Source organism: Stenella coeruleoalba (assembly GCF_951394435.1).
Source record: "Stenella coeruleoalba genome assembly, chromosome: 7".
Lineage (NCBI taxonomy): Eukaryota > Metazoa > Chordata > Mammalia > Artiodactyla > Delphinidae > Stenella > Stenella coeruleoalba.
The window spans coordinates 14,955,280-14,981,760 of NC_137153.1; the positions used below are offsets into that span (position 1 = coordinate 14,955,280).

Sequence of the window (26,481 nt, forward strand, 5' to 3'; positions counted from 1 at the left end):
GTGGGGGGATGGCTGGGAACTGGCTAATAGGAGGGTTTTGGTTCTTCCCTATGTGATGTCTCATCCACCAGCAGGTTAGCTTCAGGCTTGTTCATGAGGTGGCGGGATTCCATGCACAAGAGCAGAAACATGCAAAGGCCTCTCCCGAAATCACACAATATCGATTCTCCTGCACTGTTGTGACAAAGGAGGTCACAAGGCCAACCCACATTCAGGGTTGGAGAAATAGACTCCACCTCTCATTGGGAGAAGCTGCAAAGAATTGTGGCCACTTTTTGGTAGTCTACAACGCTAAAGTCATCGTTAATTCTAATAATTTAAATTTCTTAGACTTTTGCTCATTGATAGTCACATCCATTGCAAACAATGATAGTTTTATCTTTTCCTTTCCAATGTTTTACAATGCCATTTCCCTTCATTGCCTGATTGCACTGGATTGACCATTCAGTACAATTTAAAATAAAAGGAGAGAGAGTGGACATCCTTGATTTGTTCCCAATTGCAGAAGAAAAGATTTTGAAAAACTTTTCAATATTAATATGCTGTACTTTGTGGATACTTGTATTTTTTCTGCATATATTAAAATGATTTTTAAAGTTATTTTGTTAATATGATAATTTCACTGATTCAATTTGAATATTAGACCAAATTTAATTACTATATTAACCAATTTGTTGATTTCTGTTATTTTTTGATGTGGAAGAGTTTTTTGCTAACTTATTTAGAATTTTTGTGTTTATTGTGGCACAAGTGTTATTGAGCTACACTTTTTAAAATAATGTCTTTGGGGCTTCCCTGGTGGTGCAGTGGTTGAGAGTCCGCCTGCCGGTGCAGGGGACACGGGTTCGTGCCCCGGTCCGGGAAGATCCCACATGCTGCGGAGTGGCTGGGCCCGTGAGCCATGGCCGCTGAGCCTGCGCGTCCGGAGCCTGTGCTCCGCAACGGGAGAGAGGCCCGCGTACCACCAAAAAAAAAAAAATGTCTTTGGAAGGTTTTGGTGAAAATTAATAAAGGAAAACCTCACTAAGATGGAGTCAGGAAGCCAAAAGGGGGAGCACTCAGGCAGTACCACCTGATGTCAATTACAGGAAGCATTGTCAATTGCAGACCCCAACAGAAGAATCATCAACAGGAAAGAATCATGCATCACAGGTCCCAACAGGAAAAGATGTACATGGTGTCTCCTACAAGAAATTGACTACCCCAGCAACTCAGCCAGTGAGAAACCGTCATCACCCTGAACTCTCACTTTTCTCGGATGGACTTTTTTCAAAATAACCCCTTCCATTTTGCTCCTTTTCTCTCTAGAAAATAACATTCCTTTTTGTTGTGTGTTGGACTTGCCTATGGCTTTTGCCATAGCTTGCTTTTCCTGAATTGCTATTCCTCTGCTATTCCTGAATAAACCCATTTTTGGTGGTAAAATAACTGTTTTATTTTTAAGGTCCGTATTTGAAATCAAGGTTATAAATTGGGAACTGGCTTCTTCTGTATTCTGGGAGAGTCAGCGTAACATTGGAATTGCTTCCTCCTTAAATATTTGAGAGAATTAACCAGTGAAGCCATCTGGGTAAAGACTTTCTTTATGGGAAGTATCCAATTATAGATCAAATAAATTGGCTAGTTTGCAATCTCTTTAGTAGTTATCTGACTAATCCAATTTTCTTTCTCTACTTGTGTCCATTTTAGTAAGTTGTATATTTCTCAGTATTTTCCCATTTAATGTATTTACTATTGCAATTTGTTAATAATATCCTTGTACTATCTTTTCATTTTCTACAGAACCTGTTTTTATTCCTGAAGTTGTTATTTGTGAATTCTCCTTTTACTACCAATAGTATGAGGTGTTTTACCCCAGTTTCACCTAATTTAAACTCCATCGACAGGGTGCTACTGAGTGAAAGAGTAACAGCTCTAGCTAATAGTCATTTGATAAGTTTGAGTTTATTAGTTATAGTTCTGGCAGGAGAGAAATGGCACTCTCAAACTGGGCAATTTGAAGAGAGCTGAGTAAAACATTTATTTATAAAGTTATCTGTGGTGTTCAGGGAAATAGCAAGGGGGAGCGTAGGACCCTGGGGTAGTAACTGCAGGAGATTATTACCACCCAAGGACCTGGAGAAGAAAATGGTTACCAGGCTGTATTGTGAGTAGCTATAGGGGAAGGACTCCCAGACAGATGCTGATACCAACAACTCAGGAATGAAGCCAAGGAAAAATACCCTGACCTCACTTTCCTCTGGTCCTCCAGCCTCTTTTGAGAGCCTCCTGTTGACTGAACCAAATCAGGTGCTGACAGGCAAAGGAGTAGTTAGTCTTTATATATCAGCAGCCTGGGAGGGCAATCACAAGATATTCAACACATTTTGGATAGCCATTTTGTTATACTTCTCAGCAGTGTCATTGGCTTAGTAGGTCAGTACTCAGTGAGGCTGCAAAACTGGAGGAACTTGTTAAGCAAAGATGAAACATTTGACAAGTATAGTGTCTCCCCTGCCTACTCAGGCTGATTTCTAGATGAAGAGGTTGGAAGACAGAATGCTAGTGGTATCTTTTGGTGTCTTCTGGTTACATTTAGCAAGGAATAGAACTAGCAGTTAAACTCAGGCTGATATAGTTTAGTTGGCAGTAAAAATGGAAAGAAAAGGAGAAGAGAGAATCCAGAAATTTGGAGCCTTTTGGATTGAAAACTCAAATGGTTTTAGACTCCAAATATGAAAAGATAAGATTCAGAAATGTTTTCTGCATTAAAGATCCATTAAAGCAGAGTTCTGCCACAAACTACTAGTGTAGAGTTCCCTCCAAGCTGGCTTACCTCAATGTAACTACCCTTATGTTGAAAGAAGAGAAGGAATGGGGGGAGGAGGTTCAAAGAAATATATCAGCCTGAAGGATTATGACTAGTAATTATGACTCTTCAAGATATCTGGGTGTTTTTCAGGCAAATGAAATCAACTGGAAGCAAACAGAGCAGAAGCCTACTCGTTTTTTTTTGAATTGCTCAGCTAAAGAAATCACACGCCAGACTGAAAAAGCCTTTAACTGTTTAAGACTTAAAGTAAACCTTGGGTTTTGAAACTTGCATTGACAGGATAGCATGTGTGAAAACTACATCACTTCCCAGAAGATCTGGTACCAAAAAAAAACCCCAAAACCCCAAAAAACAAACAAACCACAGAGGATAATACAGCAAAAAAGCCAGAGTCCCCCTCCCGCTTAGGGCAAAGTCAGAGTCCCCCTCCGCCTTCCCTTTCGGCACAATGGTGAAATCATTAATCCCAAATTGAAGACTGTAGGAAAGTCAAGAAAGTCTCCACTTCAGGGCAGAGACCTCACAATGCCTACTTGTAGGGTTGTACCATGGCTATTGACCAGTGATCCCATTCTTCCCTTTTCTAAATGAGAGATTTGATTGTAGATTTTCTCTCTGCTCATGACTGTAGAGTGTGTGCTCAGGCCAGATAAATCATCCCTTGATCATGAGAAGCCACAATGTCCTAAAGGAGAGGGCAGTGCCGCTATTGGAGATCTGGATTTGAGTTGGGTATAGTAACTGCATGGGATTTTAGGATGTTTCCCTGGAGTGGGAGCGAATGTATTCCGTGTGAGGAACACGGGATTTATAGAGACAGTAGATGTGGCAAAGACAAAAGATGTGTTTGTCCCTTGAAAATTCATGCACCCTTTCTGTTGTGTAGAGTTGTTTCTGGGAGGCATGTATGTGTCTGCATTTCTCAGCATCTAGATAGGACTTTTAGACTAGCTCTCACCAGTGGGCTATGAGTAAAATAATGAATGTTATTTTCGGGCTGAAATGTTTAAGAAGCAGGTATACGTTCTCCATTTTTTCTTCTCCAGTCCACTGGCTGGAATTGAATGACTGCAAAGCTCTAGACGGTGGAGCTACAAGGCAAAGCAGCCTAAACCACCTCGTGGAAATATGCTCACTGAATACCAGCACTGGACTCTGTGAGCAAAGAAAAACAACTCTGTTGTGTTAAGTCATGAATTTCAAGGTTTATCTGAATCCTCTGCTACTCATACTCAATGATTACAAAGTACACAAAGTTCTATAAATTACTTTGTGGGTCCAGGAGCAAATATATATCTATATCTATATGTTTCTCTCTACGTATCACACATATATAAATTTAAGAGCAAAGAAATAAAAATTTACTTAAGCTTATACATTTAGGTTTTAGATAATGGTGTCTGATTAGCATGCAATTGCTTTAGGGTAATATAAATCTAGGAATTTACCAGTTTATCCTCTTACAATTTAAACTCAGGAGGTTGAACCCAAAAATGTGATAGGATTTAATAAGACAGTCAACGTGTTTTAATATCATTGTATCCTTCACAGCATCTATACAGTGATGGAGAGACAGTATTTCTTGAGTCTAAGACAAAGAAGACAAATGATCTTAAGGATTACTGATAGGAATTAATAATAAATTCATGCATCATTATGCCTAAATGCATAGGCTGTTACATACATGCAAGATGACTGTAAGGTCACTAGCTATTGTGGAATTAGACCCCAGAATATTGCACCATTGTATTATTATGGAGTTAGAGTGATATCTTTACAAATGACTTTTAAAAGCAAGTTGACGCTAAAGCTCAAATCTATGACTGTAGCAGGGAACATATCCAATGTATGTCATGCCTGTCATTTGCCTGTTTATTCTCAAATCCATTCCTTTCCACTCCACTGCTTGGCTCTGTATCACAAGGGGCTGACCCTGCAAACTACATTTTCCTGACCCCCTTCTCAGCTGGGAGACACTGACAGGAATACTGAAGGGCAGGCAGATGGGAGATTTCCTCTTACTTTCATTTAAGGTGGCATCCCTGGCAGGGCAGGTGGCATCCCTAAGAACCACGGGACAGCCCCTGCTCTGTAGTCACAACTTTGCATGGCAGCCTCCCTGGTGGTTCCTGGTGGTACTGATACCCTGCATCCCACCAGTTCTGGAGGTGGTGGTGCCTTCCTGCTGCTGCCGGATTACTTCATCATCCCATGTTTGTCTCCTCAGTTCTTCCAGTACTGTTGTAACTGGTTCCTTATATTAGAGTCCTTCAGACTTGAATGCTGTTCTCCAGAGAGGACCCTAATCAATACATGTGTGCACTAATGGCTACATAGAACACAATATGTAACACAACTTGCATATATAAACTTACCAACAAAATAACTTTTCAGTGATTATTTGTTGAATGAGTGAATATATGTATGGAAGGGTTACTTGAAAACTGGGGATAGGGGGAGATATTTCAATGTTTCAAAGTTAAACCTAGAAATCCCTATTAATATTTTGTGTAACTGTTACCAAGTCCAAGCTTGTACTGCTCACCGCAGGACAGGCCAATAAATCGAGAGACGACTTGTTGGGGCAAGGAATAGCGACTTTATTTGGAGAGCCAGCAGACCGTGATGATGCTGGACTAGTGTCCCAAAGAACCATCTTACCCCACTTAGATTTCAGGCATCTTTTGTACTAAAAGGGGAGGGGGTGTGGTTGGTTGTTGCAGACTTCTTGGTGCTGGAATCCTTTGTTCTTGCAGCTGTCCGCGGAGGTCAGGTCACGATGTTCCTATAAGCCTCCAACAAGACAAATGTTATTCTCTGTTCTGCAACTTTTTATCTCTAAATGAATGGAAAAGTGTTATACCTTCAAAGGTCGGAGCCTTGAGAATGGGCTATCCTGTATATTCTTTTCTAAAAGGTGCAGAGCCAGCATGACTAAGCACAGGCAATAGAACACAAATGTTAGAACTAAACGGAAAGACTTAATAAGGAGTCCGCTTTGCTCTTCTCTGTTACATAACTATATGCTAAGGAGGAAATTTTAGTAAGAGGTATTAGAAATCGTGCTAATAAATTTGAGTGGAGCCCTAGAATTAAAATGGTAATGCAGTCATAAATTCAAAAGAGAAGGAAATCTAGAGGGAAAGATTACAGCCTTTATTAAAGCAAGTATCTTTTCAACCCTTTTCCACTTTGATTCATAATAGGAAATATATTTTATATTGAGAATGAGTGCAATCATATATGCATGAGATTCCTGCTATATTTCCTATTCATTTTCTTCTAGCATATCCTACCCAGTGTGACACAGTTTGAAAACATGGGTCTCGGCATATTACAGGAACCGTGATCATCTTTGAAAATGTATCCAAAGGATTGAGGCATAACTCATCCTCTGCTCACTCTTTCTTTGTCTTCCTGCATAGTGGCCACCTGTTGTTTTGGTTATCTCAGTGTGTGTTCACCTGCTTTCCTCTTGGAAACTATCCCTCTCCTTTTCTTAGTCCATAGGGTTCAGGTCAACTTCCTGCCCACCTCTCCTGTCCCCCCGACTCTCCAACTTGACCAGCTCTGGCGGAAGCATGTCATCTAGTTTTGGTCAAGCAGAGACGCTATCTCTGTGACCACAAGGAACGTCTCAATAGTTGGCACATAAGCTAAGATAGGCCAATGAACTCTCTCACCAAAAACACTTTCTTGTTTGGCCAGACTGGAAGCTGGTGAGAATCAGGGATGGATCCTGGGAGCCATCAGATGGAGAGAGCTGCCTAATAGAGAAGCTACCAAGAGGGAAGGCATGGAGGGACGATGACATTTGTGATCCTGGATCCGCTCATTTTTCCTGAGCACCAGTAAACTGAGTTCTGAAATTCTAATGTAAGAAAAAGCTATTTACAAATGATACTTAATTTGTGAAATGACCTAAATTAGAAATGTATACTTTCAGACCTCTTCAGTATCCCAAATTTATAAACAGATAGGGCAAAATTAGACTGAAATCATCACATAATCACTTGTATTTTAAATGGTACTGCAAATATTTAAAATTATGTTTATAATTTTATACAATTGTGTTGAATATTTCAATGGCATTATCCAGTCTCTTAATCTTTTTTCAGTGCCAACATATTTTTAGTTTTGCTGCGCTGGGAGCCCTGCTTCATTTATTAAGAAAAATAGGTTTGAAAAAAATTATTTACATTAGAGTTTTCACTGAAAAATTCAATTAAGGAAATTAAGACTCCCCCCGCTGCAAATATAATATTTATTTTTTTCTCAGCCGGTAAATAGAGGTACCCTATTGTTGTGGTCCGTGCGTGGGTTGGAAGAAGAGTTTCCAGACACAAAGTATTTTAGATGAGAGTGAGTTTATTGAGAACAAAGAGCAGAGTTAGTGAGGGGTGCGGGGAATACAGGGGTCGACTTCCTGATGGACCAGAGAGAGCCGACCCCCTTTGTGGGCTAGTAGCCAACTTCTATAGCCTCAAGACAAAGAAAATTCCTGCTGGCAGGATGGCATTAGGTGATTGGTCAGGATGCTACATGGTTGCTACATGGTGAATATTTTACCTAATATGGACTCGAGGGCTGTCCGGTTTAGGTCAGGAGAGCCCATGGCAACAGTCGCTATGCGGGCTCAGTTAATTCCAGAGATTTTTGTCCTGTGCCCTTGATATAGGGCTCTACACCTATAACATTATAGATTTATTTAAAGCTATTTATATAAGATACATTTTAATGTAAAAATAACTTTTAAAAATATAATGCATTTTTTTTCAGTTCTACTCAGTATGTGGTTTTAAATGTCTGCATAGTTTATTGATTTAAAAACAATAATTCAAAGCACAAAGTATATTGAAGGCCGGCAGTGCAAAGACTTATCCGCAAATGAAAAGTTTAAGCTATAGCTTTGAACATTACCATGGAAAAAAGAGTTGAGATAAATGATATTCCTCATACCTATATCATCGACTGGTTAGTTACTGCCACAAGGTATGAACAAGTTTGTGCCTAATTTTACAACTTCTCTTAGATGTTCACTACTTGGTGTTTTTCAAAGACGTTATGTGGACATCTAGACAACAGTCACTCATATTCAATGCACTCCTTAGAAGTGAAGGCAACAGTTCTCTGTGGCAGAATTAAAACAGAGCAAGATCTGACAACCTGCCAATATCTCTAGGAAATCCTTATTAATCTCATGTGGATGGATTTTGCTCCCACCTGGGAGCTTTGGAGTTAGCAGGCAGAATGTGTTACTTCTACAGTATTTCTATGAAGAAATGATTGATTTGGAAATCTTGTGCTTTCACTATTATTAGCATTAATTATTGCTTGCAAATCGTGTTACCCAAAGCAGGTGCATTGAATGATCCTATCTTAAAATACCTGACAGGGAAAATGGCAAAACATCACACCTATTTTTACCTCTTGTTATTACCGCTTTGAAAACACAGAAGCATCTTCAGTTGAGGTGTTGACAAAATTGGTTTCCTTCTCTCAGTAGCTACACATAGAACACTAAGTAACTTCTGAAGATTAGAAAAAAAAAGTTTTATTGAAAAGTAGGCATTTTTGAAATTGGTACAAATAAACAAAGAAGTAATCTGAAAAAAATTACATTTGTATTTTTTTCTTAACAAGCTTGTTTTAGGAGCACTAACTATCCTTTTTGCTGTAACTATTAAGAGTTTAATTCCTGAGATTTTTGTAGTCAAAATTCTTAAAGTAAGCAGAGAGGAAAGAAATGTTTTCCCCAGATGGGAGGCTGAACTGTGGATTAACATCTCAGCCAGTTCATTTCTGTCACTTTTCCATACATTAGATTTTTCATTTAGGATATATTCACACTGTAATTTATTCCTTACCTACGGGCTCCCAAAGGTGGCACATCCTCAAAGAGCTGAAATATTCGGCTGAAAGATGGTATATAAGTAAAAGTTATTGTTACTAAATATTTGCCATTGTAGGTAGCTTCCTTCTTTTAAAGTGCGAACATAGAAACAAAATGAGTTTTTCACATCTGGTTTGATATAAATAACAGTTCAAGTATCTCCTTTAAAATGATGTTCTGAAAAACATTAACATTTATGAATCACAAATTTAAATATATTTTCTGCAAGGCAGAATATTCCTGGAATATCCTTTGTTTTAATCATTACTTAGGCTATGAAGGTCAAAACCTAGCTTTGGTCCACGTCATATTTTTGATAGTTCCTCATTTTTTAAATCTATATACTTAACTAATCATTTAGAAAAAATGAACATCACGTGCATGAAAGGAAAGCTTCAAACGATAACATTTCATTGAAAAAGCTGTATTCAAATGAAGATGTGGTCTAAGTCATTTGTGCTTATTTTCGGCTAAAGCTGACACATAAGATGGTCACTGAGCTTTCGTGTGAAACGGGGTTGTATCATAATCTTGAAAATGAATTCCCTTAGCAGTTGTGATCTTCATTATAGCCCCATTCAAAGTGTCATCTTCAATGAGTGTTATTAATCCACTGGCAATCATTGATGGGCTAAAAATAAAGGAAACATCAGGGTTTTAAAATTAAAGAATGAGGCATAATTATCACATCGTCTTGAGTTATTTTTGAAGTATCTATCACCTTTAACATGTAATAGGGAAATGTATATCATGAAGCTATTGCTACTTTCGTTTTTTATTCAATTAGATGACTAAATTATAAATTTAGTGGTAGATTTCCACACCCACCCTTCTGTTATTTTATAGGAAGGATTCATAAATTTATATTTATTATTTACATTGAGTAAATGATTATTTTTCCATCTTTAACCTATCAGTAGAATTTAGACTTATCAGATAGAAATGTTTATTAGAGTAGAAATTTGAAGAATTGTAACTAACATTTATTGAGCGTCTATTATTTATCTGCTACTGTTTTAAGTACCTTACATATATCAACTTATTTGTGGACTTTCCAAAGTCCCCTAAGTTTGTTTTAGTATTATCCCCATTTTACATGCAAGAAAATCAAGGTAAGTAGAGGTTGATGGATAAGTTCATGGTGAGTGTGGTGAAGTCAGGATTAGATCCAGATGACTCCGTCCTGTGAGATGCCAACTGCTCTAACTCAGACATGGTTCCCCAAACGTGTGTTGACCAGTTGTTTCTAGGAAAGTGGTTGAAGTTAGGGGGGCATGTTTAATTTCACAAAGGGTATATATGAATATTGCTTGGAATTTAGGCAGATAAGGTATCATTGCTTCCAAAGACAACTAAACATCACCTTTAAAAAAAAGTATCTGATTATGGTTGAAGGTATTAATGATGCATTCTTTATACCTAACAGCAAAATTCATGATGTGTCAACATATTCTATTCGGAAACCCAGAAAAAGTATTTTTTTTCAGAGATTTTGTCAAACCAAAACTTTGAAGCTTGCATGAGTTTCTCAAATTTAAAAGCTAATTTTTTTCCTTTCGATTGCTTATGTCTAGATAGCACTTTGCTCCATTGTATAAAGGAAGATAGGTATAGTTTTACTTACTCCAAAATTCCATAGTATTTCATCATATCCTTGATATGATCCGTGTATTCTATATATTGTCCCATGTTTTCTTCATTTTCAATGGATTTGAGGATGGGTGTATTAACAAAGCCTGGGCAAATGGCATTCAGTCTCACACCACTGTTCATGAGATTAGCAGCCATCTGCCAATTGGAAGTAGAAGGTTGCAGATTTCAGGAGTTTTGTAAATGTATAACATAGGATAAACTGATAATTAAAGCTAGTTAAAAGATGCTGATGTGAAAAGTACTAGACAGCTGTCCTTCTAGCTATATAATGATGACAATGGTAAGGCTGACTGGTGGCAGAAAGTAAAAGAATACATAACTAAAGTGCTGAACTAATTCTTGCAAGTCTCACCTAATTACTTTTTTTAAAATATCAATATTACTGGGCGACTCCTGAAAATACTTGATTATCTAAAGTGCTCTTATGTACTGAACACTGCAGGCAGCTGAAGGTAAGAAGCTGAGGCTTAGAATTGATATCCCAAGTTTTCTTTGAAATTGGGGTTGTATTTTAAAGAGAATACTTACTTAAAAAATACTGTTAGTGGAAAATTTTAGGACTTTGATTGATTCTAAAGACACTCAGTAATTTGCACTATCTGGAAGACAATTTTAATTATTTTTAGACTAACCTTCTTTGGCTTTTATTTGAACTATTTATAAAACAAAATGTAAGTCAATTATTTGTGGATTCCATTTGCTTTCTTGCTAACATTCATTCATAACCCCCCTAATCAATACTTGTGGTGCTTTCAAGGTTTTCTGTGGACAAGCACAGAGTAATAAGAAATTTGAGTTGCCTGATGTGGACCAAGGTCAAATAAAACGATGCTCTGCTTCCTTGTTTCAGCTCTTACACCATGAACAAGTGTCCTTTTCGCGGTACTTGCCCATGTTTTTCTCATCTTTGTGCTTGTGTTGATGATTTTGCTATCTGAAATGTCTTCAAGGCATAGTGCTGAAGTGCTGTCTAGTATTTCTAAGTGCAAGAAGGCTGCAATGTGCCTATGGATAAAATACACGTGTTAGAGGAGCTTCCTTCAGGCATGAGGTATAAATGCTGTTTGCTATGCTAATACAATACATATTAAACACAATGCATATTAAATAAGGTGTCTTTAAACAGAAATATACATAAAACTAGGCTATGTGTTGATTGGTTATTCAAAATGTTGTAGCCAGAGGTTCAAAGGAACTTAACCCTGAATTTCCCCTATGAGCAACAGTTTAGTACCCTCTAATTCAGTGTTTGCAAGTGAATTTATAGAACATAACTAACAAATAATGAGCATCAGCTGTACAGGTGTCCAGTCTTATAACTGTAAATGCAACAGTTCTGGTCTTCGCTTTGATTTACTTTGCTTTGTAGCAGTGTTATGTGTTCATTAAAAGTTGAATTAAAGATTAAGTCTTTGCAAATTAAATTAAAATTTCCAAGCAATTTTAATTAAGAGTGTGAGAGCTGCCAATCTTCCTTTTTGACTGAACATTTACCGTTCACCATCTGCTTTCTCTATCCCTAGCGTTTCTTGTTATCAATGATTTCCTGTTCATCTGGCCCCTCTCTCCATCTCACCTAGACTAACCACTGTAGAGGTCTCCCAACTGCTCTTTCCTTTTCTGCACTTGTCCTCTCTCATACATTCTTTCTGAATCTCTCTTTTTATGTCTTATTTTGTTTTTTTTGGCCTTGCCACGCAGCTTGCAGGATCTTAGTTCCCCGACCAGAGATTGAACCCAGGCCCTTGACAGTGAGAGTCCTAACCACCAGACTGCCAGGGAATTCCCATACATTCTCTAAAGAGCAGATAGAATGGTCTTCTTCAAATGGAAATATAATCTTGTCACTCTTGTGCAGAAAAAAACCCATTGACGGCTGTATTTAGAATAAAATCCAAGCTCATGACCCTGACTCATAAGCCGCCTTTCGTCTGGCTTCTGCTTACATCTCCAGTCAATCACATGCTCCTTTCCCCTTGCTCATCAGGCTCCATTCAAGCTTGCCCTTTTTTTTTTTCAGTTATTATAAAAAGGTACTTCATGCTATCAATGCATGTGGTCAGTAAGTTCTAAAATAGTTTCCTAAGCTCTGTACACTTTCACCCTAGGTCTCCATGGAGACAGCATCCTTGACAACCCTATCAGGTAAACTCTGGCCGCACCCCTCCTTCCATTCTCCATGCTCTCACTCATTTTTACCATATCTTCAGGGACAAGTAACACCTGGAGCATACTGTATCTGTTTAAGGAAGTCTTAAGTTAATGATTTTTAAATTTGGAGTCAATTTCAAAAAAATAAGGAATATCTTCCCATTTTTTACCCTTAAGGATATTTTTCAGTAACCTATGTTTAGAATCTACTTCATTTTAAAATTATCTATTCTAGGGACTTCCCTGGCAGTCCAGTGGTTAAGACTCTGTGCTTCCAGTGCAGGGGGCACAGGTTTGATCCCTGGTCGGGAACTAGGATCCCACATGCCGTGTGGTGAGGCCAATAAATAAATAAATAAGATGGCTAATTTCATGTTAAAGTAAAATAAAATTATCTATTCTATATTTAGTCCTTTACATGATCTGAAAACTATTTTTTAATAATAAATATTGAAGTAGAACTTATTCTTCTATCTTTAATCCAGATGTATTGAATTCTGACCCTGTTCCCCTCTACTTCATAGAACTCATGCGTCACATATGTGCAGAAAAGAGAAAAAGAGACACTGCGGTCGTTGTATCCTCACCGCTGCCGAGCGTGTGAATCCAATTATGCCATGTTTGGAAGCACAATAAACAGGCTGTTGTGCAACAGGCATCAGCCCTGAGACAAACAAATAAAAAACAAAAACACTTTTATTAAAAAAATGAGCAAACAAACCCCAATACTTGCTATGAAAATGAATAATTTGTGCCTGTTCCATTTTAAGATTAATCTAGAAAATACACTAAGGTAATCACTGGACAGTTTTGTAAAACTCACTAGTCCAGGCATAGTTTATTCCTCCTATAACCTCTACTATACTGTCCAAAATTTATGGTCAGTAAGCTACCGCCTAGGGATGTAGCCAAGAGTGATACATAAGTTTTTCTGCTTCCCTGATGAAGACAAGAGAAGTCAGTGTTATCTAAAACACCGAAAGAATCATCTTGAAATCCAGTAAGTTACTATCTAATTTTCAGTTTTTATGTCTGGATTTTTAAGAAGTGTATATTCTTTATTTTTTAAGGCTTCCAAATGGCTGAAGGACTTTAAACTGCTTAAGCGGGATCTGGAGAGTATTATTTGTCTTCGTTATAAGTTGGTAAGCATTTCCCTGTCACGAATTGCACTGAACAATGCCGCTAAGTGTTTAAGAAAATTAAAAGTTAATTAACTTCTTTTGATTCTGATCTGTAGCAGATGCCTAGATCTTCTCATCCCATGACTTAGGAAAAGAAAGTCAGAAATAAAAATGTTTGATCCTATTTTATTTCCTTTAATAATTATGTACTCAGCAACAGAATTCAAGCAGCTTTAGAATTGGCTTAATTTTCCATTTACACACAATAGTAACTGCTCAAAATTATGATTAAATCCATGGTGTGGAGAAAAAGTGGTACTGCAGCAGGTATGGCATCTTTTCCCCCCTATCTCCCAGCCCGACGTTACCCACTCCCCCCTACCAGAAGAAACAAAACAAGAAAAACTGATTTTTCTGTAGTTATTATCACTATCAAGCTTATTTCTCATAATGGTCAATTCTCTGTCTCAATCTACAGTGAAACTTTTAACTAGAGCCATTTGTACATCTTGGCTTTTAACTAATTTCTTGAGTTAACACATTCTACCATTTTTAAAATTTGTGATTTCTCCAAGGAAGAGCGATCCCTGATTACTTTAATGTTATTAATGTCAAATGTCATGATACTACTAAATGATTCTGCTGAGACGTGGTCATCTCCACTCAGCTAACTAGTCCCAGAACCCACCGATGGTGAGCGTGTTGTACCAAAGTGCAGTAATAATGGCGGACCTTAACCACTCCCTGGGTGCCTGCCAGGTCTCAATTTATGAAGTACGTTTGCTCAAGAGCAGTTTAAATCCCTGGGGATGGTAGATCACACAGAGTGCGTCCTCCCAATGATCTCAAAGTACTGTAACGTGGTTCTCTTTTTGTTTTGTTTTGTTTTGTTTTTTCTGTTCAGTAGCGTGTGTAAGTTAATTAAGTTTGTCAGTGTCAGTCAACAAGAATTCATGATGCCTCCACAGGGTGAACAGGTGTATTAGCAGATCGAGATAAAGACAATAAACAGGTGCAGCCAGGCGTTGCTGCTTCTTGTTCTTGTAAGTTAGTCACTGTTCTACCCGCTCCTTCAATGTTTATGAGACCAAGGTAGTGGTTGTAGGTGGCATTCACGGACAGCAGGAAATGCAGAGTGAACCTGAGTCAGAGATGAGCTGTTTACAGCCACAAAAAACACAAGGATGTCAAAGATGAATGGGAATGAATTTCTGTTATGCATGTGGAGGCACTGAACTTCTGAACCCAAACTGGTTCAAAGTGTCACAGCAGCAAAAGAGAGCAAATACTGTTGTGTTGGTTCTGTCTAAGAAGCCAGCTGCAAAACACATACTTTCCTTTAAAGGAAGAATTGCAGATGCAATCAGAATTTGTTTGCATTTTTAGAGTGGCACTTAGCTTTATGACTCTCGTGGCATTCCAATGACATTTTTCACTGCAGTCCTGCAGAATGTTTCCTCTTGCATTGCTTTCACTCTCTGGCATTAGATCAAAGGCTGCATAAATCCATTTCAGACATTCAGAAATCAAGCATCCTTTTAAGATATTTTTCCAGCTTTTTGGTATAACTGGCATACAATAAACTGCATATATTTAAAGTGTGTGGTTTGATACGTTTTGACATAGGTCTACACCCACAAAACCACGACCACAATCAAGATATGAACACAGCCATCCCCTAAAAGTTTCCTTGTGCCCCATCATCCTGTCCTTCTGCGTTTCCCCTCCCCCTAAGCAACCACTGATCTGTTTTGTGTCACTATAGATTAGTTTGCCTCTTCTAGAAGTTTATATAAATGTAATCATACAGTGTAAACTTTTCTGTCTGACTTCTTTCACTCGGGATAATTCTTGTGGGATTCATCCATGTTGTAATGTGTATCAATAGCCCATTTCTCTTTCTTCCTTTTTTTTTTTCTCTTTCTTCCTTTTTTTTTTTTTCTGAATGGTATTACACTGTAAGGATATACCTATCAATTGCATATGCATTGCTCTTTTGATAGATATATTCAGTTTGGGGTCTTATAAAAAAAGAGAATTCTGTTTTTCAATTATTTTATTTAGGCAAGTTGTAGTTAATTTAGTTAAGTAGAGAGTTTTTCTTTATCTCCCCAGTACATGCAGATTTTAACTGTGGCTCCTTATGTTTCAGACAGGTAAAGATGTGTGGGATTTTGTCCCCAACTTGCCAACTGACTTTCAGTGTAGAAGTTTGCTCTCTCTCCCTCAGTTTGCTGCTTTGAAAAGGGAGGCTAAAGGGAGAGAGAAAAGGGTTTTTTTTGTTTTTTTTTTTTAAGGCTTTTTTTAAGGTTTTTCTTTTTGACAATGATTTTAGTTGGGGTGGAAATTTTTCAGAAATCCAACATTTTCTATTGGGTCTCACGATCCATTTCTCCCTTCCAAGTATAACATTACTGCTGTTGTGGTCAACTTCAGTATCGTATTGTTTAGCCATACCTCTGTTACCAACCTTAGACCTGCAGCACCAACATATAATGTTTCCATGTGCTTCAAATAAAAACCTGTTCTGAGGCTAGTAATAAGGGTCAGCTCAGAGAATTGTTCAGGATGTGTCTGATATGACTCTGGGGACACCACTCACGTGGTAGTTTGTGGAGATTGTGCCCCACAGAGTTCCTGCAGTTTACAACCTGCACAACTATACATGGCAGCCCTCCATGGTAGAGGAGGATGACGGGGCAAGAGACTGAGAAGGATGAACCAGTGGAGGTAGGAAGAAAACAAGCTAAGCATCATGTTGCAGAAATTAAAGATGGGACTATTTTAAGAAGCCTAGAGTGGTTACTTTTATCATGTGCAGAATCAAAAGAGAATGGCTTTTCTTTGAGATATTAACATTTCAAAATCACTCATCTAAAAATAGTAGCCTTCTTGGTTTCACTTCCTTCTCCAGCTACCTCTCCACTGCTCCACAGCTCCCCCTAACCAGGCTTTCCTCTGACCAGTCCAGTGCAACAGATCTTGTGGTGGTTGCCAGTGACGGGCGTCTGCTAAGGCTAGGTCTTCATCTTGCTTGATACTTTGCTCAGTAGCAACCAGCACAGTTCATGATGCTCTCCTTAAAACACCTCCTTCCTTACGCTGGTGTCCTGCCACCTCACCCTAACTAGCATCTCCTACTCCTCGACCAGACCCACAAAGAGGCTGGGGGCCCAAGAGCCGGTCCTGGTCCTCTCTGCTTTTCTATGTGCACTCTTTCCTTAGGTGACCTTATCCACTCCTATGGATGAAATTCATTCTCTCCATGCCTCCTTCATTCTCATTCCCTCTCTCTCTCTCTCTCTCTCTCTCTCTCTCTCTCTCTCTCTCTCACACACACACACACACACACACACACACACACATAATTTTCAAATTTGAATTCCAGATGTCCAGCCAAGATCTTCTACTCTGTCTTGAGATGGGAAATTTAGTTTTCTTCCCTTAAAATACAGTGTGTGCTAATTCAAAAGGTTTTATAGGAGTGAATTCATTTTAGAAATATGTGTTTGGTACCAAATAAGTGCCAAATATAATGAAAACATGTTTTAAATAGTTAGTTGAAATGTATAAAACCAAGGGGAGGATCACCATTTGGCCAGAATGTTATTTCTTACACTACTTAACCATTTAAAAATGTCCTTTTAATTGAATTGGTCGAGACAGATTGTAGCACAGTAGTTTGGATTTTGGGTGCCAGACTGGCTGATCTCAAATCTTGAATCCACCACAATGAGCTCTGTTACTTTTGGAGGGGTTACTGCTGCCTACCATGGTGTTTTTCCTCTGTGAAATAGAGTAGTAATAGTAGCTATTCTGAGTCCTGAATGAGCTAATTTACATAAAATACTTAAAACTGTGCCTGACACATAAAAAGCATTACTATTTGCCATTATCTTTATATAAATGTAATCATTTTTCCTAAAGATGAAACATATCGTCTTATTTATTGTTTTATTTACCTGTTTATCCACATTGGACCTTTTTATGAAAATGTGTCTTTTGCACTAAAATGCCACAAATCTGGTACAGCATCCTAACTGGGTTTGGTTTCTGAACCTTGGCAAACCGTGGACTCTCGCTAATCCTAATTCAAAAGTATTACAGAAGTGCATCCATTTAAGAACTATGTATTTAGTTACTTTAAATACAAAGGATATTGACGTAGTATTTTAAATCTGCTCTATTGAGAGCCCCTGGCGCAGGGCTAGGGTAGAGCTTTGAGATCTGACCATCCAGATCACCCCATCTGACTTCACAGGGAGTTCTGCCAGGATAGTGACTGCAGGCCCAGTTGCTGGAATTAATTTGGATTTTTTAAAATCTTGCAAATTAATTCCCATATGCACAGCAAAATTATTTTGTCTTCATGTTGAAGGATTTAAGAATAACACAACAAAGGACTGAGACCATGAGAGAACAGTCTCTAAAAAAATGTCATTTTGTTTGATGTGGGGAATCCTTAATTGTGCTTAAAAATGGATGCCTTATATTTAAAAAGTTAAGAATAGATTTTCAATACTTATTTATTCTGGGCCCAGCACTCTGCAAGTTTACTTAAAGAATTGTGAAATGGCTCTCTCTCCAAAATACAACACGTGTAATTTAGTTGCAGGTTTATGTCCGTCCTAACTGTAGATTAAGAAAAATAATATCAACAGAGGGAGAAATTCTACCCACGAAACAGAGAAATATTTTCTACAGCCACTCAGGATAATAACACCAAATGGCACTGACTGATGGGATAATTATGAAAAAAATTTTAAATACTTGAAAATGACACATGTAATTATAGAACAAATAAAGAAGGCATTTGGAAAAGTAAAATATCATTTCCCTTTCCACATTAGTTCCTCTATCTTCAATATTCTTTCTACCTGTATTTACAAAAGATAACTTTAATATCTACATTTCACAGGAGGTAAATCGCTCAAAAAGTTTTTGTGCAAAAAACTGAAATCTGCTCAGACGGCAGTTGTACTGAATCCTTAAACATATTTTCTTTTAAATGGATAGAAACTAGGTAAGATAGACTATACAGAAGTGCTAAAGAAATTCAACTTAGGAAAGGAAATTGAGAATCTAAGGATACTGATCTTTGCATGATAAAAACTTGAGTTCAGCAGCTGTGCTAAAAAGCAGGGGTCGAAATTCCTCACATTGTCTTTAAAATCAAAAAAGAAACGGTCTACCCATCTTTCTGTGGTTAACCAGCACTTCTCTAATAAGGAAAAAAAAGAGAACTGGTGAGAATCCGTTTATCTATGTTTGTGCAGAAAGTGGACCGAAGTAACTGGTGGACTTCCTTATTAGATGCTTTTCCACACAACAGAACACCTTATCTGATGCTGCTTTTTCTCCCCAGTCACATGCTTGCCGTTAACAAATTATGTCTTAAAGTATGACCTGACATAAAAAGTGGGGTAAACTTCCACAGAACGACTACATCTTTCTACCTTCCAGAAAGGTAACCCCAGCAGCACTTTCCAGGGATTGTTAATTCTCAGAAAGTTGTCCCTAAGGTCCCATCACAATCCCCCTTCCTAAAAGTTCAGTTATCCCCTAGGCTGCGATCAGAGGAAACCAAGGTGAGCTTTCTCAGCCACTCAGAGAATGTCCCTGTGCAAACTAGAGGCTGGTTCCTCAAAGTGTGGGTCAAGGATCAGCATCAGAATTGCGGGATCCACCCCAGACGTACTGAGTCAGAAGAATCTGCCTCTAAACAGAGCCCGTAGGTAATGTCTCTCATGTTGAATTCTAGAAGACTATTCATTTTCTTAATAGTCTTTATGGCTAGGAACCCCTACATCTTTTATCCATTCCTCAAAAGGCCAATTTATAAATATTTAGCCTTTCCTACTGATTCCTTTTAGTATGTGTCTTCTTAATAATTTTAAGCCATAGGACAGCAAAACGGACACCACGAAGACTTTCGCTGGTACTAAGCGAGGGAGGTGGCCCACGTACTCATAGCCGTTGACATCTGACCAGTTAAGATCCAAATAATGCAGACTCAGCCATTGTACGATATACACTAAAATAGAGCAACATACAATTGCTTTTATTACGACTGCTAATCGTCACCACCTTTCCCATGTTACGCAGCTTGTTTGAGATGAGTGGTTCCACTATAAATTGGAGAGAATTAAACAGACTTCTATTGTAGGGATTTGTAAAAGTTCAATGTGATATCACAGAGCCAATAGTTCATCACAGTGCCTGGAACTTGGCACTTGCTAAATATGTTACTCCCTCTTCTTTAAAGCAAAAATAGTTGCAGAGGGTTGTACCACGTGATTACCTGAAATTTCTGGTCTGCTGTGACATTCCAGTCCAGCTGCTCTTCAGGCCATGTGAGCTCTAAAGCCTTGTACCTCCTCTCATCGTGCTTCTGTTACACCTGTGCCACGCTAACTGGTGCTGCCATGTTGACGAAACACGTATAGCTCTTGGGGTAGAAACTTTGCCAGTTACTTTCATAGCCCCACTTCCCTTCTGTCCATGTTTAACACGTTTGGTTAACTTGAATGTGTTACTTAAAGTGGTAACTTGAGCTCTTCTACTGTAACACAAAGTAATTACATAGTTGTCGATACAACTTAGAGCTCAAGTGAGTATGTCACTGGGCTGGGTTTAAGACATGCTAAACAAGTTCTAAGATTTTCAGGTATTTTCTTGGGACTCTAATGTTTTCAGTTCAGAGCAGATACGACCTTCGTGGTGTCACTCACCAAATGCTACTGAGTGACTTATTTTTGAGGCATAGCAAACACCAAGACCTCAGTAGCTGAGCAGGTGGGAGCAGGGTTGGTGGGCAGACTCTTCCTGTGATGACTACTCTTCCTTTCCCACTATGTATAGAAGCAGCATACTCGACTCCTATGGGATGCCTCATGGGAGCAGAGCTGTCTATCTGCTTTAAACCAGACTTCACTCTTCTCTCTTGTTCAACTTTTTCTTGTTTGACAGTTAAGGATGGATGTGGTAAAATGAGTGCAGGTTTATATATTGTATTTATAGACAAAAACTTGTACAGAAGAATCTATGTGGTTAACAGAGGTTGGAACAACTTCCAGGGCTTCCAGGGACAAGCACACCCTTCCCTCAATACACCGAGGAATCACTCTCCCCTGTAACTACTCCTCTGTTTGTTAAACTTATTAATTGCATCTGATACTCGGTCTGCGTCAGCGGTCGTTACTCATTAACTTCTCTGCCGAAACCAGTGTGTCAACTTGAGGTTTTACTATGACACTAAATGATTCCACTGGATCTGTGCAAGAGATCATGGGATGGACTCTGGTTGGGTTGAATATTACCCACCATTCCTTCAACAGAGTGAGCAGTAGGGGGAAAAGAGGGAAAGTCTGTAAGGAAGGAATATTTGGAAAACACAGAGGAAGCAAGCATTAGAACTCTCTTCCTACAAATTTGTCAATTATACTTCATATAAGCTGAGGAGTCAAAAAAAAAAAAAAAGAATTACTTTGACTCCAGTAACCCCTCAAAGACGTTTTTGGTCATCTGACCTCTGCCGACATGCTCCAACTTCAAGGGAACAAAATTGTTGATATTATTTCTGAGGAAGGTATGAGGATGTGAGACGTCTATATTTATCTTCTGCTACTATTACAAAATCCTGTATTTTTATCAAACTGATCTCATTATGGGAAGAACAGAAGCTCTTGGTGAGTGGATAAAATTCAAGACAATACATTTTAATACTCTTTCTGAGATGAGGACACCTCAGTGACAAAGCCCAGGGTCAGAGGAGGGGTAGCAGGGGCTGTCTGGATTGGCCAGAGGCAACAAGGAAATGGTGTAGATGCCACAAGTATGGAGGACGGGCATTATGAAAGTACCCAATCAAGTATAATGGACAGAGACGAACTACTGAACCATGATCAACAGAGTTACCCTGCCTGTTGGGAGGAATATCAGAGGGAGAACCACTTTGCTTTTTTTGTTTGTTTGTTTCTTTGTTTTTTTAAAAAGTAACTTTATTGGAGTATAATTGCTTTACAATGTTGTGTTAGTTTCTGCTGTATAACAAAGTGAATCAGCTATAAGTATACATATATCCCCATATCCCCTCCCTCCTGCGTCTCCCTCCCACCCTCCCTATCCCACCCCTCTAGGTGGTCACAAAGCACTGAGCTGATCTCCCTGTGCTATGCGGCTGCTTCCCACTAGCCATGCATTTTGCATTTGGTAGTGTATATGTGTCAGTACTACTCCACTTTAGACTGTTCTGCTATTCACTAGACTGTAAGAGTGTCAGAAAGGTAATTCAAAGCCAAAGTGGTCTCCTCATTGAATTTATATCCATTCATTGTTTTATTTGCACGATTAGAGAAGGATCTACACAGGGTTCCCAGTACTGGCTCTGAGATAGGTTAAGAGGAAAATTCACACCCAGGATGGGTACTGTGACAAAGCAAGCTCTTAGCCAAGAAAGCCAAGTGGACATCTAATTGTAATCCCTAAATTACTCTTCTCTATGGCATGTTTTGACTTGTGATGTTGGTAAGCTCCCCAAATGGTTCCAGGGCTTTACTCTGTGTGTGTCAAATGGGGTAATAGCTTAAGCTTTCGCTGAAGGTTTAATAAACAGTCCTGAGATTCAAGTAGTGCCCAGGAGGCCTGAAGATACTAGCACATCGCATTGGCTTAATCAATTTACAGGAATTCAGTTTCCTTTCTTTATAATTAGGCTAAGATAGACACAGAAAGAGAGAGAGACTGACAGACTCATAGATAGAAGAGAGAGAAAATCAAGTGGTTAAGAGTAGGGGATCACGTATCAGGCTGCTAGCATGAGAACTGCAGCTCCCCCACTTCCCTGCATGTAAGCTTGTGCAAGAAACCTACACTCCCCAGGCTAGGTTCCCTTATCTGCAAGATGAAGATTATAGAATCTACTTCACTGTGCTGTTGAGAGTATTAAATGAGAGAACACATACGCAGTGTTTAAAAGAGTATCATGCAAACGGTGAGCGCTCAGTGAAAGTTAATTGTTACTATATATTTAAATATTTTTATTGGATAAAAGGCAGTACTACCCTGCATTTCTCTATTCATGCTCTTTGGGGCAAGTAAGCCTCTTCCGGTACAGAGGCTCTCCCAGAGAGTCCTATATTGATTCAACCCCGAGGCCTTCTCTCTTTCCTGAGATTGAAACCAGTGCCTCCAATGATACAAGGTCAAGAGTCTCTGATGTTCATGGTTCTCCAGTGTCACTAGCCCCCTTAACTTTAAGAGAGAATTCATGGAATTATGTCTTAATCACCACCCTAGGTTCTTTTGTACATTTATATTAAACTATTAAATATTTCTTCTTAAGTCTCCAATCATTTATATATTTTTCTTACGATTTCATTTCAAAATAGTGTAGATTTAGCCGTGACAATTTGCCTTTTGGGTTCCAGCCTCTGAGAATCCAAACTTCAGCCCTCTCTGGGGCTGAATATCTCTTTTAAGTATTGCCCATGCTTTCATCTTTTAATGTACTCTTGGACTTGAAATGTTATAATTTATAAGTAGATGACATGTTAGGAAAAATAACCAGATTACCCTGAACAATTTATAGAAGCAGGGCTGTAATAACTCTAGGGATGGCATTTTTGTCTTGAAGCAACTCAGAAAATGAGATGCGGGTTTATTTTTGAGAACTTCTGAAGAGGGAGATGTCTAAGTTTCCACTCGTGCTAAGTTCACAGTGGTTTAAAGACCATCTGACAATGATTCCTGGAGGAATGAGAAAAACGCTGAGCCTCAGACACTAGTGTGGTCACCTGACTCCCCCAGTGCTACTGCAGCCGGGAGGTGGAGGACAGGATGGGGGTGGGGGAACACCGATTCTGCAGTTACCACAATAACTGAAACCAGCCCAATGACTGAAGAAAGTCTCACTGTTTTTTGGACACGAATAGTTTAGACTTGCTGTCAATATTGGTCAGTGTTCTAAAATTTCATGATTTCACTTTAACTATTCAAGACCCATTAATGATTTTTTCCTAGAATTTTCAAAGTAAAGGCTTTCTGCTCCAAAAGTTCCTGCCAAAGGTTTATAGCTAATACTGAGTAAGATGACATCAGCTGATTGTAAATCACACTGCCCCGAATAAAACACATTTTGGATTGCCCTTTGTGGCAAGGATGATCAGCTCTCCTCTGACATCCACCCTTAGACACACAGCTAGACTACATTTCCCAGACTCCCTGTCGTCAGGTGAGCCATGAGGTCAAAGCCTATAGGAATGTGAACAGAGTGAGGTTTGCCATTGCAGGGCTGGGATTTAGAAGAGGAGCCACACCTCCTCAGGGTTCTCTTGCTCTTTCTGTAGGAGAGAAAGGAGTCCCCCAGTGCCAGCGTAACCCTGGAAGCTCCACACTGAAGAGCTTCTGCCAGCCTGGTTTCCCAAAAGACTGCGTACAGAAGAGGTTCCCTTGCCCTGGGCTGATATATGAGTGAGGAATAAGCTTACGCTATGTTTAAACCATTACACCTTTGGGTCTATTTATTATTGCAGTTTAGCACTGAAGGGAGGTGGAATATGCCACCCCAAAGTATGTCACATGGGCATAAGGGTGAATTTGAGCTAAAGGCACTTGTAAAACAGCAGATGCAAAGGAGCACTTTAATCTCCCTTTTCTTCCTGAAAGCAGGACACAGAATCCCATGTAAAAGATGCTGTCCCGGTACCAGGAGAAAAGAAACCTTATCGCTGGAGATAGGAGTCAAGGCCAAGAGACATCTGTACAGACGTTGTTAAAATAACTTTATCTTTCTTTAGTCTCCCCATATATTTTAGTTACTTTCCCACAGTTGCCTTGCTTTGTTCAACCTAGTTTATAAACAGCGAGGCCTTGCCATTTCTTTGGGTCTTCATTTTCCTGTGGGGACTCTCATGGACGTGTGAAAACCTGTACGCTTTGCCCTTGTTGATCCATCTTATGTCAATTTCATTCTCAGGCTGGGCCAGAGAGGCTGAGAAAGTAGAGATCAAGTCTGGCTTCCCCTACAGTATATCCCAACTAACTATATATGCCATATTGAAAAATTAGGCATGCTTACTAAAATCACACAGGACTAGAGATACCTTAACTTTGTTTTAGTCCTTTTTAGTCTTATCAAAGGTGCTTTTACATGTTTTACTGCTTAGGAATCTCACGGTAACCTTTGACAAATAGCAACTCTAGGAAAATATCTATACATTTTTTTTTAAATAGTACTGCAGAAAGATAAAGTCACAATTTAAGATAATAGGAATAAACTTAGAGTTTGAACTTCTGATATCATATAACAGAAAATTCCATAGAACCAGTAAAAAAAAAAAAGTAAACCAAGTTTCAATTTCAAACCTGAGTTAATAATAAATACACTTTGAAGAGTTACTTTTGTGGTCCCAATTACCAGTAAGAAATCATTATTAACATGATAATTGTCCTTACCTGCTAAAGAGGACATATTAATAATGATGCCACCTTCACCTCCATTTTGCTTGCTCATGTAATCCAAACCCAGGTAGGTTCCACTGATGACAGAAACCTAGTCCAGGGGCAGAAATGGGAAAAGCAACAGAGCTATTATACTCTATTAAAGAGTATAGCTCTGATAAAGAGCTATTATACTTTATCATACTTTATCATATGGTCACACACCACAGTTTTTATTGCTATCCCAGATACCGAGGGAGACTCCTGCACATGTTATCAATGAAAGGTTTCGAAGTGGCTGTGTTTTTTTCAAACGCACTGACTGGATTCTCTTTTATTTGCCTAAACTTGTAGAGCTCATCACATCTCTGCAAAACTTCACTTAGTTGCCTGATCTGAGATTTTATGATAAAGGTTATATTCCAAGTGTCTTGTTACTTTCACTAATCCTCAGCATCTTCAAGAATTCTGTACATTCTTTTTCTTTTCTAAATACTGGATACAAAATGTATTCACCCTTCTTAGCACATGGTTCTCTTGTCCAACTATTCTACATCCATCTGCTCTGTTTCATTCTCTTGGATCTTGGAATATGTAATAGTGGATACCCTTGATTTCCTACACAGTTTTCATTTCCTCCTTCTATTTTGCATTTGTGTCTACTTCTTCTGCATGTAATATAGAGGAAGGTGATCTCCCCTGTTTTAGTGCAGACAGTGATTAACCTATTTCAATCACAGAAATCCCATTCCCCTTGCCCGTGACTGGTTTAGGAGCCAAATGTGACCATTTCTGGCGAGACCTGAGAAGCAGTCCACTGGAGGTGGGGTCTGGGCTGGGGAGGGTGATGGAAGAGGACTCTGTGGAGAAAATTGTCATCGCTCTTAAGAAAACCAGGAAGAAATGATTGCGTTACTCCTTTCTCATTGCTTCATATGGGGGCGATGGCTGGAATGAAGTTATATTGATAGCATCTTTAAGAGGAAACCACCATGATGGCTGGCAGACGGGAATGAGATCTGGGAGCTGCAGCGTCTAGCCATCCTGAACTCTGTGTCGTATGAGATCACATAGCCGTTGTACCCAGTTTGAGCAAAAGGCATTTCTGTTCCTTGGACATATGGTCTTCAGTAATGAAATCACTTAATTTTGTTCATCACTCCTGCAGCTGTCCTTTTGAAAGCTTACCCTGCTTTGCTACTCACATCCATGTATAGGCACCTTTTGGGTTTTATCCTAACATTTAAGAATTAACCACTGTCAAAATCAACTTGTGACATGAAACATATTTGAAACCTTGCATTCCCTTTTAGATTTAAGAACTCCTCTCCCTTCCAACTCAGACTTTTGAAAGGTGAAAATTTGCTTTTGACATCTTAATTCCTATGTCTCTCATTCTTTATAGCACT

At 38.8% G+C, this 26,481-nt stretch overlaps 1 protein-coding gene and 1 long non-coding RNA gene across 3 annotated transcripts in view; one reads left to right on the forward strand and one right to left on the reverse strand.

Annotated features, from left to right (window-relative positions):
* Window positions 1-26,481, forward strand: part of LOC307189348 — a 116,585-nt gene that overhangs the window by 44,887 nt on the left and 45,217 nt on the right. Inside the window, exons 3-4 of one of the 2 annotated variants that reach the window (XR_013829161.1) lie at window positions 6,521-6,688; window positions 13,580-13,654. This is a non-coding gene — a long non-coding RNA (uncharacterized lncRNA). The remainder of the gene's footprint in view (window positions 1-6,520; window positions 6,689-13,579; window positions 13,655-26,481) is intronic. The other variant, XR_013829160.1, reaches the window with a different exon arrangement.
* The window catches only part of HPGD (15-hydroxyprostaglandin dehydrogenase), a 30,097-nt gene continuing 10,838 nt past the window's right edge, over window positions 7,223-26,481 (reverse strand). Inside the window, exons 4-7 of the mRNA XM_079927357.1 lie at window positions 25,088-25,184; window positions 13,097-13,173; window positions 10,330-10,493; window positions 7,223-9,336 (exon numbers count right to left, since the gene is read on the reverse strand). Coding sequence (XP_079783483.1) covers window positions 9,198-9,336; window positions 10,330-10,493; window positions 13,097-13,173; window positions 25,088-25,184 — 477 coding nt within the window. The 3' untranslated portion in view covers window positions 7,223-9,197. The remainder of the gene's footprint in view (window positions 9,337-10,329; window positions 10,494-13,096; window positions 13,174-25,087; window positions 25,185-26,481) is intronic.